This window comes from Canis lupus, chromosome 29, assembly GCF_048164855.1.
Source record: "Canis lupus baileyi chromosome 29, mCanLup2.hap1, whole genome shotgun sequence".
Taxonomy (NCBI): Eukaryota; Metazoa; Chordata; class Mammalia; order Carnivora; family Canidae; genus Canis; species Canis lupus.
Genome location: NC_132866.1, coordinates 28,343,110 through 28,359,214, shown reverse-complemented (window position 1 = coordinate 28,359,214; position 16,105 = coordinate 28,343,110). Strand labels below are relative to the sequence as shown.

The window sequence follows — 16,105 nt, the reverse complement described above, 5'->3', positions numbered from 1 at the left end:
AGAAGAGTCTAGAAATATACAATAAACTCTTATCTCCACATGTAAAATTACTGGCGAATTTCATTTTGTTATTCATGTTTTGCCCAATACCTAATTTTTTTTACAACATATAGAACACATATGTGTATAAAAATATTCAGAATATACAAAATACTACTACAATCTGTAAGAAAAAGTAAAACAACACAAAAGTAAGCAAAGGATATAAATAGGCAGTTGACAAAAGTACAAAATGGCCAAAAAAAAAAAAAAATCAGATGATGTTCAACTTCATTAATAACTAAAGAAATGCAAATCAAAGAGAGATATAACATCATTCCATATAGCAAATATCAGCATGTCTGACTGCTTCAAATGCTGGTGAGGTTTATGGAGAAAGAAGTTTTCACATATACTGCTGACACAAATATAGATTTGTGCAGGTTTTTTCCAAGATTAACTTGTAATAAAAGATGTGCCAAGAATATTCACTAACCTATTGTTTATTAATAGCAAAAAACTGGAAACAGAAATGATTATGTAATAAAAGGCAAAGAATTCTAGGCAGCTGTTAACAATGAGCTACATCTCCCAAGTAACAACCTGAGCAGAATCTAAGAATCTGTGACATTCACATTTATTACCTTTACAATTGAAAAGCAACTCTAGCCACACTGTATAAACAACCAGAAGGATTACTATGAAGTTAGCTCTGGACTTTTCAAATGACCCTTTAACTTTGGTGACTCCCCGTCAGGCACCAGTCAGAGATAATGCCACGACATGAATGAGGACAGGGAAAACCCTCACCAACTTTCCAATCTTATTTATGAGATCACATGTGGTCCCTCATAGTGAATGAACACTCTCAACAGTCCAACACTTGAGACACATGACACCAAACCAAGTTTTCTCTTTAGCTGAGAAACATTTGTTATCTTAATTGATCTCCTAGAAACTCTAAGAAAGGACACTAGAGAAGCCATATTACCACTTCTCAGGTAATCCAGACCTACAGCCACAGCTTTTAAATGTTACTAACCATGACCACTCTAAGACATGCATTTTATAGTAATACCCAATATAAACATCTAAACCACACACAGAAAACAAAAGTTTCACAAAATGATACTTGAACTTAGTACATGCCACGTGCTCTAATTTTCTTTCTTACTCAATTTTATTTAAAATGCTGTCATGATCCACTTAAATTGATTTTAGAATCACTCATGGATTTCAACCCAATCTGAAAAAACACTGACCCCAAAAAAGCCAGCATACAACCTCTTACTATTCTATCTCCCAATGCTGCTTCTGCTGCTGCCACATCATCACCACTACCATCAAATCCGTCTGCTACCTTACTTTTATTCAGGCCATTCCACCCACTTGAAATATATTCCTTACTCCTTCCCCCATATAAATCCTGCTAATTCTTCCAGACCCACCTAAAATCCCAACTCAATTATAGTTTTCAGGCAGACTCTCTTGAAATGTTCTTGAACTCTAAAGTCTTACAGCAATAATCATCCAGTAAGTTCATCTGTCAATTAATAATACGTAACATCTATTTTGCTAGAATTATTGTTCCTGTTTATAATCCTGTTTATAATCTTATAAGACTAAGGCCTTACTCTTATGCTAATTTACAACCATTACTGTATCTTTATAATGCCTCACAATTAGCAGTGCGTGGATTTCATTTCCTTGTAAGAGCCTCAACTTATCAGCTTTATCAGAAAAAAATGCCACCCAGGGCAAGCTCCAAGAGTATTTTGTTTTGGCAGAGACCTAAAGTCAAACTGAGAAAGCCATTCTATAAAATCCCATAGCACTTCAATTAAATAATTGCTGAATAAACAATGTCCAATGAAAGAACAATTAAATTCAAAGTTCTCAAAATTCCTGGAGGATTTTTTTTTTTCCCCTAGAGAATTTCCCTAGGAAAAGGGCTTACCTGTATGGTGAGGCCTGGAGCCATGACGTTTAAATCTTTCTGGAGAGCTTGCTTCAGGTTTTCATCTATTTGATCTGTTTTTGAGGCCAAGAACAATAACTCTCATGATACTCAGAAAAATTTTTTTCCATTGTATTAATATTGAAAACCTCCAATCATTATTAGACCTAAAATTTCCATGTCAGTATTCTTTTATAGAGCTTAAACCACTTCACATTTTTATGAAAAAAAAAGAACCCTAATTATGTATTTCAAATATATAAATTATTACATATACACTTAAATACATATTTAGTTTTCCTTTTGTATGGGACAAAGTATGAAGAACTGTCAAACAAAGAAATTAAGGAAGAAAGACGACAAACAGGTGTTTATCCAATAAATGGAGATTAATAACTTAATTCAGTGTGGTTACTGAATATGTGTCCTGATTCTCATAAAAACCCAATTCCCATTTTGAGTTTTTTTTTAAGATTTATTTATTTGAGAAAGAGAGAGAGCGTGCACATGCATGCACACAAATGGGGGAAGAGAGAATCCTCAAGCAGACTCCCTACTGAGTATGGAATCCAATACAAGGCTTAATCCCAGGACCCTGAGATCATGACCTGAGCCGAGATCACGAGTTGGCCACTTAACCAACTGAGATACCCAGCTGCCCCTTCAGTCAGTCTTTAACCCAAATTTCCAAATGACTAAATTTCATTTCCATGGATCTCTGCCTAGTGTATTGAACTTAAAGGTGCGGGGGGCACCTCAGTGGCTCAGTTGGTTGAGTGACTGTTGATTTTAACTCAGGTCATGATCTCAGGGTTGAGATTGGCCCTATATCAGGCTCAGCCCTGAACATGGAGCCTGCTTGGGATTCATTCTCTCTCTCTCTCTCTCTCTACTCCCCCCCCCCCCACCCACCCCTCTCTGCTCCTCCTACCTCTCACTCACACATATTCTCACTCTCTCTTAAAAAGAGGGGGGAGGGAAGAGGCTCACAGGAAGGTACACAAGAATGGAAAATGAAGCTGTCATTTCACTTGGCCTTTTAACTCATGAATTTTCTATCCACCTCAATAGTACTTTCACCCTTATTAAAATGACTGGTGATGTGACAAATAACAACAGTGTTTTCATACAACTAGTAGTTGTTAATCATCAATGAGTAATCAATTCGTAGATCTCTAAAATAATTCACCCTATGCCTACCTCTAAGCAATTCACTAAGAATTCCAGGAGGGAGAAGTGAGCAACCAACAGCAACAATCCAATCATGGGTCATAGCATTCACTATCACAAATGAAAAAGTAACTTATGCAGCGAAGAGTTAACACAGCAGGCCTGAAGCTGTAATCCTTAGAAGGGCCTGTTAGCAAATTGGCCTTTGGCTGTCACCTGGACACGGATTTGGAAAGGATTCCCACCATTCCCAGAACTGGTAAGAATGACTCACTCTGCCTACACTGTTTATACAAACAACGTGGTTTATGCTGAATATGTGCCTTCCTTCTGAGTGTGGAATTTTGGTATGTGCTATAGGCTGAGGATGCCTTCAATAAAAGTTCTGGGCAGTGGGGTATCTGGGTGGTTCAGGTGGTTAAGTGTCCAGCTCTTTATTTTGGCTCAGGTCATGATCTCAGGGCTGTAAGATCAAGTTCTGTGTCAGGCTCTGTGCTGGGCATGGAGCCTGCTAGAGATTCTCTATTGCTCTACTTCTCCCCTGGCCCCTAAAAAAAAAAAATTTGGGCAGTAAGTCTAATGACCATCCCTAGCAGATCACATTTCACATGTACTGTCACACTTTATACAAAAGGAAGTATATCCTGTATGACTCCACTGGGAGAAAACTCTTGGAAACTTGTGCCTGGATTCCTCCAGATTTTACTTTGTATCCTTTTGTACCTTAGCTGTGAGTAGAACATACACTGAGCCCTGTCAGTGTTCCTAGCAAATCATCAAATATGGGAGTGTGAAACTCTAAGACTTCTAAATTTCCCCAAATTATCTATGAGAATAGCAACAAAGTTAATTTTCACTAAGTTATCACAGCAAAAACAGAATATAGCCTGTAAATAATCTTTTCCAATCTCTATTAAGTAACACATAACAGATTTCAGAAAATTATCATTCTTAGAATATCTTTTGAGTATTTGTTTAATCATAAAAAATTTAAACTTATGAATATTTTAAAGACAAATGCTCTACTATAAATTCAGAAGAAATGCTCAAACAGCATAATGTTTAATAATATTGTAGCATCTATAGAGTTGACTAAGATTTCTAATTGGTTATTCACATATTTAAAACGAGTAAGATGGGCATCCCTGGTGGCTCAGAGGTTTAGCGCCACATTCAGCCCAGGGTGTGATCCTGGAGACCCAGGATCGAGTCCCACACTGGATTCCCTGCGTGGAGCCTGCTTCTCCCTCTGCCTGTGTCTCTGCCTCTCTCCCCATCTCTCTCTGTCATGAATAAATAAATAAATAATCTTAAAAAAAAAAAAAAAAGAGTAAGGCACTCACCAAATAATTCAATGTAAACTTCTTGAAGTGTGTGGGCACTACAAAACTGGTTTAGCTCATGGTGGATTTTATTGAAGATTAAGGTCTTGTCATAATCTGCAGTGTAGTTCCTCACGATATCAAACACTGAAGAAGAAGTAAAAATACATTTTTTTTTGTAAAATGTACATATGGTAAAAGTTATGAATGAGGAAAAGTGACAACAAAGTAGTGGAAAAGTGAAACACAGTTCACAAACCTTGATGTGTTCCTTGTGCTCAATTTTCCAAATATTACTGCATTTGCAATTCTAGCGGGCAAATTTCGAATTCCACACTAAAGAGAGTATATACTATCTTGGAGATAAAAAGGATGTCAAAATGTTCAAATAAGGGCATGATACAATTGCATTTGTACTGTGGCAGCAGTGTTAAGATGAATTGTGAGGCAGGGAAAGTGTAAGGCAATCACTGCAAAGCAAAAGTTTAGCAAGGAGGTAAAGAGAGCCTGAATTAATTGAAGAATACTGGAAATAAAAGAAGGAAGTAGCTGCCAAAGACCATTTTCAAATAAGTAGTTTTTAAAGGCTGTAAAATAGACATCAAGCTAGAAGGAAAAGAAATGAACATTTACTAAGACAGGCTTTATATCAGGCAATTTACATATATTACCACTTAATTTTCACAAAAAAAATTCCTAATTATGCATAAGAGGAAAGAGAAACAGAGCATTTCAGTAATGTTCCTAAGGGCACATACTAGGCCACAACAGAGTCTGTGCTCTACCTATTAAAACATGTTTCTTTCCTCCTTCAGACTCAAGTACTTGTTCTACTGGCTTTCCCATGGAGGATTTCCTATGTAACTGGATTTCAGATCACAAATAATAGGCCATCAATAAATACTTGCTAACTCACTTGGTCATTTCCAAATAAATTGGTGATCCAACAGTTTTGAACCAGTAATATCTGCCCTTTGTCTATTTTTCTAATCATAATCCACTCCACTGTGTAAGCAGGGAAAGTAGATGAGAAAAGGACAAAATAATAATGGAAAAATATAATCCAAATCGACTTGAGAGTAATACAGCCTGCTCTCTATTTTGAAATCCTTTTGCATTTTGAGCCTGTACAGTGCCATGACATTAAGTATGAACCTATATTCCATTACAAATATTTTTTTTTAAGGTTGGCATCACATCCTCTGAAGCAAAATAAAAAACTCCCAAGGGAAGTTTTTAACTGCCTTTTTAAATTGTTTCTGCCAAACACAGTATCTTATACATATTAAACATTCCAATTTTAATAAGCAGGATAAAATGGCAGCTCTTTCAAATGAATGAAGGGTCTTAAACAGACTCACCTACATCTGTGTTAATAGCATTATTCATAATAGCTAAAATGTGGAAGCAATCCAAGTTTCCACCAATGAATAAATGGCCAAACAAAATGTGGTGTGTGTGTGTGTGTGTGTGTGTACACACACACACAATGGAGTATTACTCAGCCTTAGAAAAAAGGAAATTCTGACACATGCTACAACATGGATGAACCTTGAGGACATTATGCTAAGTGAAATAAGCCAATCACAAAAAGACAAATATTACGATTCCACTTACATAAAGTACATAAGAGTAGACAAAATCACAGACAGAAAATGGAATGGTAGCTGCTATGGGCTGGGGAGAGAGGGAAGTGGGGAATTAATATTTAATGGGTATAGTTTCACTTTTGCAGGATAAAAAAAGTTATGGAGATGGATGGTGGTAATGGTTACAAAACAATGTGATATTTTTTTTAAGATTTTAAGTAATTTCTACCCCTAATATGGGGCTCGAATTTACAACCTCTGGATCAAGAGTCACATGTTCTACCAACTGAGCCAGCTAGGCACCTCTGTGAATTTAATTAGTACCACTGAAACTTACACTTACAAATACTTAAAGGTAGTAAATTTTAAGTTATGTGTATTTTACCACAATAAAAAAAAAAAGTTGGGACAAAAACAAAAATGGGCAAATATTTCTTTAGAACTTCTAATTTTTTTTTTTATTTGAACCACTCCATCTCTGTGGGTTTTCATCTTTTACCAAAGAAATGTTTTCCCCACACTGAGAATTTTCAGATCACTTTGCAAGTTATAGCAAATCTCAACTAGAAAAAAAGTTTTCTACAGTCATCAATCAATGTGGCCCAGGAATTAATCAGTTAGATTTTTTAGCATGCAAGGAAATTCTCTCTCATCCTGACTGGATAAAACACTACTTTCTACAAACTCTAGAATTAATCAATGATTGTCGTGCTTTTAGAAAAACTCTATTGTTTAAGTAAAAAAGACAAGAAAAACTATTGGTAGGAGAAGAATAATATATACAGTTGCAGAAAGTCAACTCTGTTCAGGACTTGTGATCTATTCCTGCCACCATTCCCCAGAAATGTAAAAGATTTCAGTTATCATTTTTTCATATATATCAGAAATAAGTAAGGTCATAAAACTTTAAAAGTACCTTTTAATTCCTTAAGGAATTTCTTCAGTTATATTCTAATTGTAATTATAAAAACAACAGAATAGGGGCTCCTGGATGGCTCAGTCACAGTTAAGCGTCCAACTCTTTTTTTTTTTTTTTTAATTTAAATTTTAGTCCATGAACGTACAATGCAATATTGGTTTCTGGAGTAGAATTCAGTGATTCATCACTTACATATAATATCCAGTGTTCATCACAAGTGTCTTCCCTAATACCCATCACCCATCTAGCCCATTCCCCACCCTCCTCCCTCCATCAACCCTCTCAGTTTGTTCTCGATTATTTAGAGTCTCTTATGACTTGTTTCCTCTCCTTTTATTCTTTTCCCCCTTCCCCTATGTTCATCTCTTTTGTCTTAAATTCCACATCTCAGTGAGATTATACAGTATTTGTCTTTCTCTGACTGACTTATCTCATCTAGCATAAGACACTCTAGAGCTCTATCCACATTGTTGCAAACAGCAAGATTTCATCTTTTTGGATGGCTGAGTGATATTCTATTGTATATATATATATACCATCTCTTCTTTATTCACCAGTCAATGGACATTTGGGCTCTCTCCATAGTTTGGCTGTTGTTAATACGCTATCAACATTGGGGTGCATGTACCCCTTTGAATCTCTATTTTGTATCCTTTGAGTAAATACCTAGTAGTGCAATTGCTGGGTCACAAGGTGGCTCTATTTTTAATTTTTTGAAGAACCTCCAAACTGTTCTTCAGAGTGACCCCAACAGTTCACATGCCCACCAACGTGGCTCCAACAGTTCACTCCCTGCCAACACCTGTTGTTTCTTGTGTTGTTAATTTTAGCCATTCTGACATGTGTAAGGTGAGGTGTTACCTCATCTTGGTTTTGATTTGTATTTTCCTGGTGATGAAGGACATTGAGTATCTTTTCATCTATCTGTTAGCCATCTGGATGACTTCTTTGGAAAAGTTATCTATTCATATCTCCTGCCCATTTCTTAAATGGATTATTTGTTTTTTGGGTGTTGGGTTTGGTAAGTTCCTTATAGATTTTGGATAATAACCCTTTATATCAGATATGCCATTTGCAAATATCTTCTCCCATTCTCTAGGCTGCCTTTTAGTTTTTTTTTTTTTTTTTTTTGCCTTTTAGTTCTTTTGATTTGTTTCTTTTGCTGTCCAGAATCTTTTTATCTTGATGAAGTCCCACTAGTTCCTCTTTGCTTTTGTTTCTCTAAATATTCTAATTATAACTATAAAAACAACAGAATAGTTATTCTGGCTTAATTGGTTAAGCATCTGACTCTTGATCTCAGCTCAGGCCTTGATCTCAGGGTCATGAGTTCAAGCTCCGTATTGGGCTCCACTCTGGGCGTAGAGCCTACTTAAAAAACAAAAAAACAAAACCAAAACAGAAATATACGGGTACCATACCTGCACAAGGGGCCAACATATTAACCACTTCTATTCGGTCAATATAGATCATGACCCCACCACTAAAAACAAAGAAATGGAAAAAGTGTGAGCCAAGTAAAGTTACAATCCCAGATTTCCACATCGTCAAACATATCCCACATGTTAGAAATTTGGGAGGAAAATCTAAAGACACACAACTACTTGTTGATTAAAATGACTACTAACCACCACTCAATCATCACTCAAATGTCCCCTCCACACACTTAATTTGGCTCTTCTCCCAACTAAGGCTCACCTCTGCAATTGCCATAATCAAACTGCTCACGTGAAGACTAAACCTGTAACCTAAGGCTACTTAGCACTTTGCCCTTATGAACTGAAGCCAACAGCTAAAGCAGTGCACTTCTCAAACTTTTCCATCAAAGAACCAAGTAAAACAGTTTCCCAAGAGGTATGAAGGTCATCCATGGGCTGACATTTTTTTGGTTTTCTGCCTTACTTTATAATCATAAAGAGTTACAATCTACTTTTTAATCTGTATTTATTCTAATATGAAAAAAAGAATTTTCCTCCAAATTCTTAAGTAAAATTGACACTTCAGAAAGATACGTCTTGTTAATTAATGGCTTCCTAACTTCTTGGCCTATCAGAACAGACCCTAATGCACACATGAGCCTCATGAAGTTAGAGATTTTGAAACCAAACAACTAAGTCTTCCTAACAACTTAGGACATTTTTTTCCTGATTAAAAAAAGGGTAACACCTGTTCAAAGAAAAAAATCTGAGAGTATATGGGAAGTGTGAAAATAAAATTTACCCCAAATTTCAGGAGTTGCCAATTTTGAGTCCTCTCTAAAGGGAATCCACAAGAGTGTTACAGAAAGACCTACGAAGAACTTAGTATCAAATACGTAAACTTAAAAAAGAGGGAAATTCTCCCTTTTTACAAGCATTTCTGTCCTTCCATAGCTGTTCATGTCTCTTTTACAGGTTTGTAATACTGATAAGTTAGTCATTCAAAAAATAGAACATTAAAAAAAAAAAAAACCTTGATTATTACATTCTTGTTTTGATACAATTCAATATACTGATTATACTCTAGAAATAATTTGGGTTTTGCCTGCTATTCTCCCCCTAAACTCTTTAGGGCAGAGACTTTCAAAGTAAGGTCCACATACCCGCAGCAGGAGCATCACCTAGAATCTTCTCCTAGAAATGCAAATTATTGAACCTAATTCCAGACCTAATGAACCAGAACTTCTAATTAGATGGCATTTAGGGGGCGCCTGGGAGGCTTAGTAGGTTAAACATCTGACTCTTGGTTTCAGCTCAGGTCATGAGATTGTGACCTGTGTCAGGCTCTGCACTCAACGTGGAGTCTGTCTGAGATTCTCTCTCCCTCTGCTCTTCCCCTGACTCGCTTGCTAAGTAAATAAATAAAATCTTTTAAAAAAAAAATCTTTGTTAGATGGCATTTAGTAGTACAGATGACAAGGTGAGATTTCATTCAAACTATTTGTTACTGAGTTCCTACTCTGAGTTAAGTGTTGAGTTAGGCACTTTACATACACTAATCCTAATCCTCACAATAACTCTGCAAGATAAGGATACCTGGGTGGCTCAATGGTTAGTGTCTGCCTTTGGTTCAGGGTATGATACCAGGGTCCTGGGATCGAGTCCTGCATTGGGCTCCCCACAGGGAATCTGCTTCTCCCTCTGCCTATGTCTCTGCCTCTCTCTGTGTGTCTCTCATGAATAAATAAATAAAATCTTAAAAAAAAAAAAAAAACAACTCTGCAAGATAGGTCTTATTATCTGATTTTTACAAACAAGGAAACTAAGCTTAACAAAGTCAATACAGGCATGTATGAGGACAAGGATTATATGGGAACTCTCTGTCCTTTTCTTTTCTTTTTTTTTTTTCTCTGTCCTTTTCTTAGCTATGAACCTGTAAGTGCCCTAAAATATAAAGTCTATCCCCCCCCCCCCAAAAAAAAAGTCAATAAAGCAGATGTGGCAGTACTGATAACATGAAGCTAAGGTCTGCCAAGCTCCAAAACTACTTTTTTCCAATACACAGTCTTCTAAGATGGAAAACTCAGGAGACATGGATTACTATCATGTCTATCTGAAAGACGTTTAAATAACCAGAGTTTATGAACAAAAATTCCATCTAAACTAAAGGCAGGTTGATAAGCGAGGGGAAAGCTTACCTTGTTCCACAAGGCACGTTTTTAACTTCATCGGTTTGTAGTGTTGTCTGGGGGGAAAAATATTTCGTGAATACTCAGGACACACATAGTCAAAGAACTTTGGTCCCAGAGGAAAACCTCCAGAGAACTGCTAAGAGATAAGTTACAGAAGAGCTCCATTACAATTTTAGTCCCCAAAGATTAGCTATCAGAGTAATTTCTTTTCATATTCTAGTAGACGTGAAAAAACAAGACAAAATATTTTATAACTAATGTCCCAATCAAGATGCATTGGGAAAAGAAAAGAAAAAAGAAAAGAAAGGAAAGAAATTCAGAAAGGGAAAGAAGTATATAGGCATGCACTTGGAAAGTTTCAATGTTCAATCTGAAAGTTTCAATGTTCATTCTCTAAGTCTCTTATTTGCCTAGAGCTGGCCTGGGATTGGAAATTGCATGGCTTACACAAAGATACTATCATTAGGACTAGTGCTCTAAACTTTAATTCCACTGCATATTCTGGACACACCAAACCTTATTTAAGGAGACAGCAAAATATTACTTTATGGAATATAAACAAAAAGGAAACACGGTCCTTGTTTCTAAAAAGCTCACAATCCAACACAGGAGATACAATTCTCATAAAGCAATCTATAACAAGTATAAAATTAACAGAGCATAAACTGAATTGTTTAAGTTAAATGATAAAGAGTGAAATAATAGTTTGGAAAGCTCTCTCTGGTAAAGTATTTATAAGCCAAGTCTAGAGGAGAAAAAATGAGAAAGATGAAGCAGAGACCACATCTTAGATTTAATAGCTTCTCATGCCAGGTGTTCCTTCAGTCTCATGAATATAGACTATATGTTATGAAGAATATATAGGAAGACTTTGTGACTGTCACTTGCTTTTTGCTTTTTCTGTGCTTTGGTTAACAAGTGCTGGCAAATGAGACTTTCTCCTGGCCCCTACCTACTGGGGACCAACATGGCTGTCCTTTCAGTCTAAATCATCCATCTTTCTTTTGCCTGAGTGGGAAGGGAGGAAGTCCAGGCAAAGGACAGAACTGAAGACCGTCCATCTAGGAAATGAGCCCATGAGGCCACACTTGTAGAACATCCGGACTGCTATTCTAGAGCTTTTATTTCTGGTGTGTTTGTTACACAGCTGTTTGAAATGTTTACTAAAACTTTATAAACTTAAAAAAAAAAAAAAAGGAGCTATCTTATCAAATATACAAAGTTGAAAACAAACTGCATGCATAGGAGATGATAGGAAGCAAGCTGGCTTGCCTGGAGCAAAAGAGGCAATATAGAGGAGTGCAAATTTTGATAAGAGAATGTGATATTAGACAGAGGGCTCTGAATGTCCACTGGGGGCTTATGCTCTCCATAGTCCATTTTACACATAGCCACAAAATGGACCTTTCAAAATTTTTTTTCCTTTAATTCCTGTGCTTATATGTGATGTACTTACATGTGATACTCATCCATCTTGTCTGGAGTCAAGAAAACCATCTAGGGAGCTAAAGTATTAATTAATTTAGTAAAGGCCACGGAAACTGAAAGCTGTCAATTCAGGAGACATAACAGGAAGGATGTAGTAAGCATCTGCACAGAACATTCCTAGAGGGAAAAGATTATAACTCTAGGATTGAGAGATTAGGGGAACAGTAAATACAAGCCACAGGTTCTGGGCAGAGTGAGGGAAGTTTATGAAGAGATGAGTTCAATTTATTTCCTTCCAAACATCAACCAAATTCAATTTCCATATCCCACATCAGCTTTTAATATACATCCCTATTTAACCTAGAGGATATCACCTAGCCAAGAACTAGGAAAGAGTTGAAATGCTAAATCCTCTACTTAATATCCTATATTCACATACTGAGTTCTTTTAGATCATCCCCAAAATTATCTTCCCAGGAGGAACATTTATTTTAAAAGTTAAGTCTTTGGTTATGTTATATATGCTATAAAGGGTGAAAGTTTTCATATTTCTCTAAGCACAGGTTTTTTTTATTTTTAGTATCATATGCAAGATCTCACATTTCTCAAGATGCTACTAATATATTCCTTTCAAATGCCAAGTTTGTTAAGCCATTTGTTTATATAGGCTGTCTTCTCATGTGTTCCAAAAATTCCTAAAAATAAATTTATGTCTCATTCTTACAAGAACAATTTCTTAAAAGAGTTTTATTAATGTATTTCTTTCCTAGAATGTTACTGCATCATTTATAAAGAACATTCCTATTCAGCCACACTGGCTTTGGCCTTTAATATTTTGTAGATGCAAAGTATATTAGTTTACACTAAAATCTTTTTACTATTTTTGTGTAATTATAACAACTTATTACTATTTATGTACATATACACCATAAAACTGTCATATGTAGTTAACCTCTAAATCTGTTTTAATGTTTATTGACTCTATCTCTTTGATATGTCTCTGCATCAGTAGGATTCAAAATAATAAGCTCCAAAAAGACAGAAACAGATTTGGCTGGCTTTGAACAAGATTTTAAAAAAGTCTGAGGATGCCACCGATAACATCATCACTGTTTGGGCTGTTGGTAAATTCATGTAACTAAAACCCTTTAAAGGAGGAGTAACTGAAGTCTTTAATGGTTAAATCATTTCTGCAAAGTCATATAACCAGTTAGTGACAGAGCCAAAACCTAAGTCTCCAGGTTCCTGGCCTCATGTTCACTATACCATATTGCTTCCTAAGAAGTTAGCTCAATTGAAAAACTTTCACCACAAGCAAGAAAGGTCAGAAATACAATTTTCTTACAACTCCTGCTTTGGGAAGTTTGGAGACTTTCTGGAAAGAAAACATACAAAGAAACTTAGAGAATACAAACAACATTATTAAAGGAAATGTGACCAAGAACCAAAATTTACTATACAGACTTTACGAGCTATAGATTAGAAGAAGACGGATTTGCAATGAAACCTCAAAAGGCTGGCAAGATTGAGATAGGAGAGCAGTAATGAAGGGAGAGATAGTGAGAAAAGAGGTGACAACATGAACCAAGGCAAGAATGAAAAAAATAAACATAGGAAAACAATATGGAAATCAGTCTGACTAGGGAAAGAACACTACATTTCACTTCAACAGACACAATTCTTACCCAAAGCCATCTAAAAGGGAACTGGAAGGAAATCTGGGGGATTTAAGTATTCATAATGAAACTCTCACTAGTAGGAAGCCTAGATTTAAATTATAAGATTAAATACACTGAATCTTCCTGAGTCCCGGAAAAATTAATAGCGGATAATACACAAACTTCGGAATCCAAAGATTTATGATCACACTGCACTTGTAAGAGTAGTCATGATCTAAACCTTTTTTGTCATCTTGTTGTATCAAAAGATATTTACTAAGTGTCTCCCATGGCAAGATACTGTTTTCAGTGAACAGATGCTTATTTCATATATTCTGGAATGCTGTCAAAATAGAACATTCACTAGGGTTCCACACAAAATTGTGTTTAATGTCCCAGGCAAAAATGTGCAGCAGAAAGGTTGTGCATAAAAAATTCACATCCTCCATGTTAACAGTAGTCCAGGAGCTGGCCTCTATGGAAACCAAACACCGTTCTAAATGAAGTAATCAATGGTTTGTATTTCTAGTCGTGTTTCAAAGTCCTGCTTTTATTTTGACAGCAGGAACAAAAAAACCCTGCTGCACAGCACTATATAGGTGTGGAATTTAGGAAGTCCTAAATCCTTCCAAGCTGCCTGGCTCATACTTCTAATATACTTCAAGAGAGTGAGGGGATTCAAAATTGTAACTTGTGCTATGACAACTGTACTCTGAACTTTGTAACTCCTGTGTTTAAGTATCACCATTTGCTTAAGCAATAAGGAAATCCATCTCCACCCACAAATGTAACTGTTCCTGTCACACCTGTCTATCCAGTGTGGGGGCTTCCCTAGGAATCACTCACCTGCACAGATCTGAAGGTAGTAATGAAAGGCAACATGATATGATAGCCTGGTCCACTGGGGCTATTTAGTAAAGCTCCTCCCCTGCGAAAAGATGTTTCAATTCAACAAGATTATAAAGAGAGAAATTCCCCTTCCAATTCTAAAATGGTGTGATAAATTCTTAGTCATGCTACTGACCTACTAAAGCCCCACTAATATGATTTACTCATGATGAACAACTACTGGCCCCTAAAATATCTGCCAAAGGTGGGAAAGATCAAATTAAACTGCCAATGTTACATCTTGTTTCATAAGCTCCAACAACGATACCTCTGGGTCTCTGGCACTGCTCTCAGGTACAAAGGATTCTCCTTGGTCTTTAAGGTTCTGAGAAATAATTGGGGAAAAAAACTCTAATGCCTCTAATTGCTGTAGTTTAACTGTACATAACGTGAGTCAGATCAAAACATAATATAGTCACCAGACTGAAAAAAGAAGATAACAAAAACTTTAAGAGAATAAGAAAATTTCTGAGGCTTAAGACTCTTTTACTCTACCTACCTATATTACATTACTGGAGGAATAAAGTCTTTATAAAAAATAACAAAAACCGGGACGCCTGGGTGGCTCAGTGGCTGAGCATCTGTCTTTGGCTCAGGGTGTGATTCTGGGGTCCTGCGATGAGTCCCACTTCAGGCCCCCTGCATGGAGCCTGCTTCTCCCTCTGCCTATGTCTCTGCCTATGTCTTTGCCTCTCTCGTGAATAAATAAAATCTTAAAACAAAAACAAAACTTAGCATGGGAAGATGAAGGATAAGGGTATAAGACTATAAATAAATGGTTCATAAGTGTGGACTTATTCAGCAAATTTTGCAATGTGAGTAATATGAACATACATCTTAGAAATTCTACAAAGGAGGCATTTTGGGGGGCAACTATAAAAAAGAAGTCCTATTTTACAGAGTGAATAGTAAATTCATAGAACTTAGTTTCTTATCTTGAAAACATAAATAGGTTTGCAAAGAATTCACAACACATAACTAAGAAAAGATGAGCTGAGGTCCATCCCTAATTGAGAGCCATATCCTGAAATGTTTTCTTTGGTTTAACCGTCAGAAAGACAAAGCCAAACTAGATAGGAATATGGACTACTCTGTCATTTGCTATGCTAGATCTCCACTGCTAAGACCTATCACTAAAACTGTATGTGAAACTAGCACTAGTTTCAAACAGGGAAGACCGTTTCTAAGATTCAGGATGTTAAAGTGGAAATACGAGCTTTGGGGGATAATGAAAACAAGCAGAAAGTTGAAGCTCTTTCAAATACATAATTCCAATTTCTCCAAAATGTACCCTGTCTACATCAAAAGGAACTGGTTGTAACTACGCTGAAGGAAAAGCTATACCGCCTCACCTAGAGAGCAACACATCCCACACTATTCCTTCCCTCAACGTGAAAAGAAAGGGTAAGGTGGGAGAAGGACAGCCCCTCAATCCCCTATTTACGGCTCTCCAGGTCCAGGGATAGAACAATTGTCAAGGTCATGGCCTCCTAAGCCAAAACCCTTAACTAGGGGCTATTAGAGGAAAAAAAATCTAAGAACAACCACAAACAGGACCAGAGTTTCTAAGTGACATCTCTACAAA

At 36.4% G+C, this 16,105-nt stretch overlaps 1 protein-coding gene across 2 annotated transcripts in view; it reads right to left on the bottom strand.

The window, feature by feature from the left end:
* Positions 1-16,105, bottom strand: part of ERLIN1 (ER lipid raft associated 1) — a 37,070-nt gene that overhangs the window by 20,057 nt on the left and 908 nt on the right. Inside the window, exons 3-7 of one of the 2 annotated variants that reach the window (XM_072805711.1) lie at positions 14,479-14,560; positions 10,553-10,599; positions 8,358-8,419; positions 4,450-4,575; positions 1,937-2,010 (exon numbers count right to left, since the gene is read on the bottom strand). In XM_072805711.1, the coding sequence (XP_072661812.1) occupies positions 1,937-2,010; positions 4,450-4,575; positions 8,358-8,419; positions 10,553-10,599; positions 14,479-14,560 (391 nt within the window). The remainder of the gene's footprint in view (positions 1-1,936; positions 2,011-4,449; positions 4,576-8,357; positions 8,420-10,552; positions 10,600-14,478; positions 14,561-16,105) is intronic. The other variant, XM_072805712.1, reaches the window with a different exon arrangement.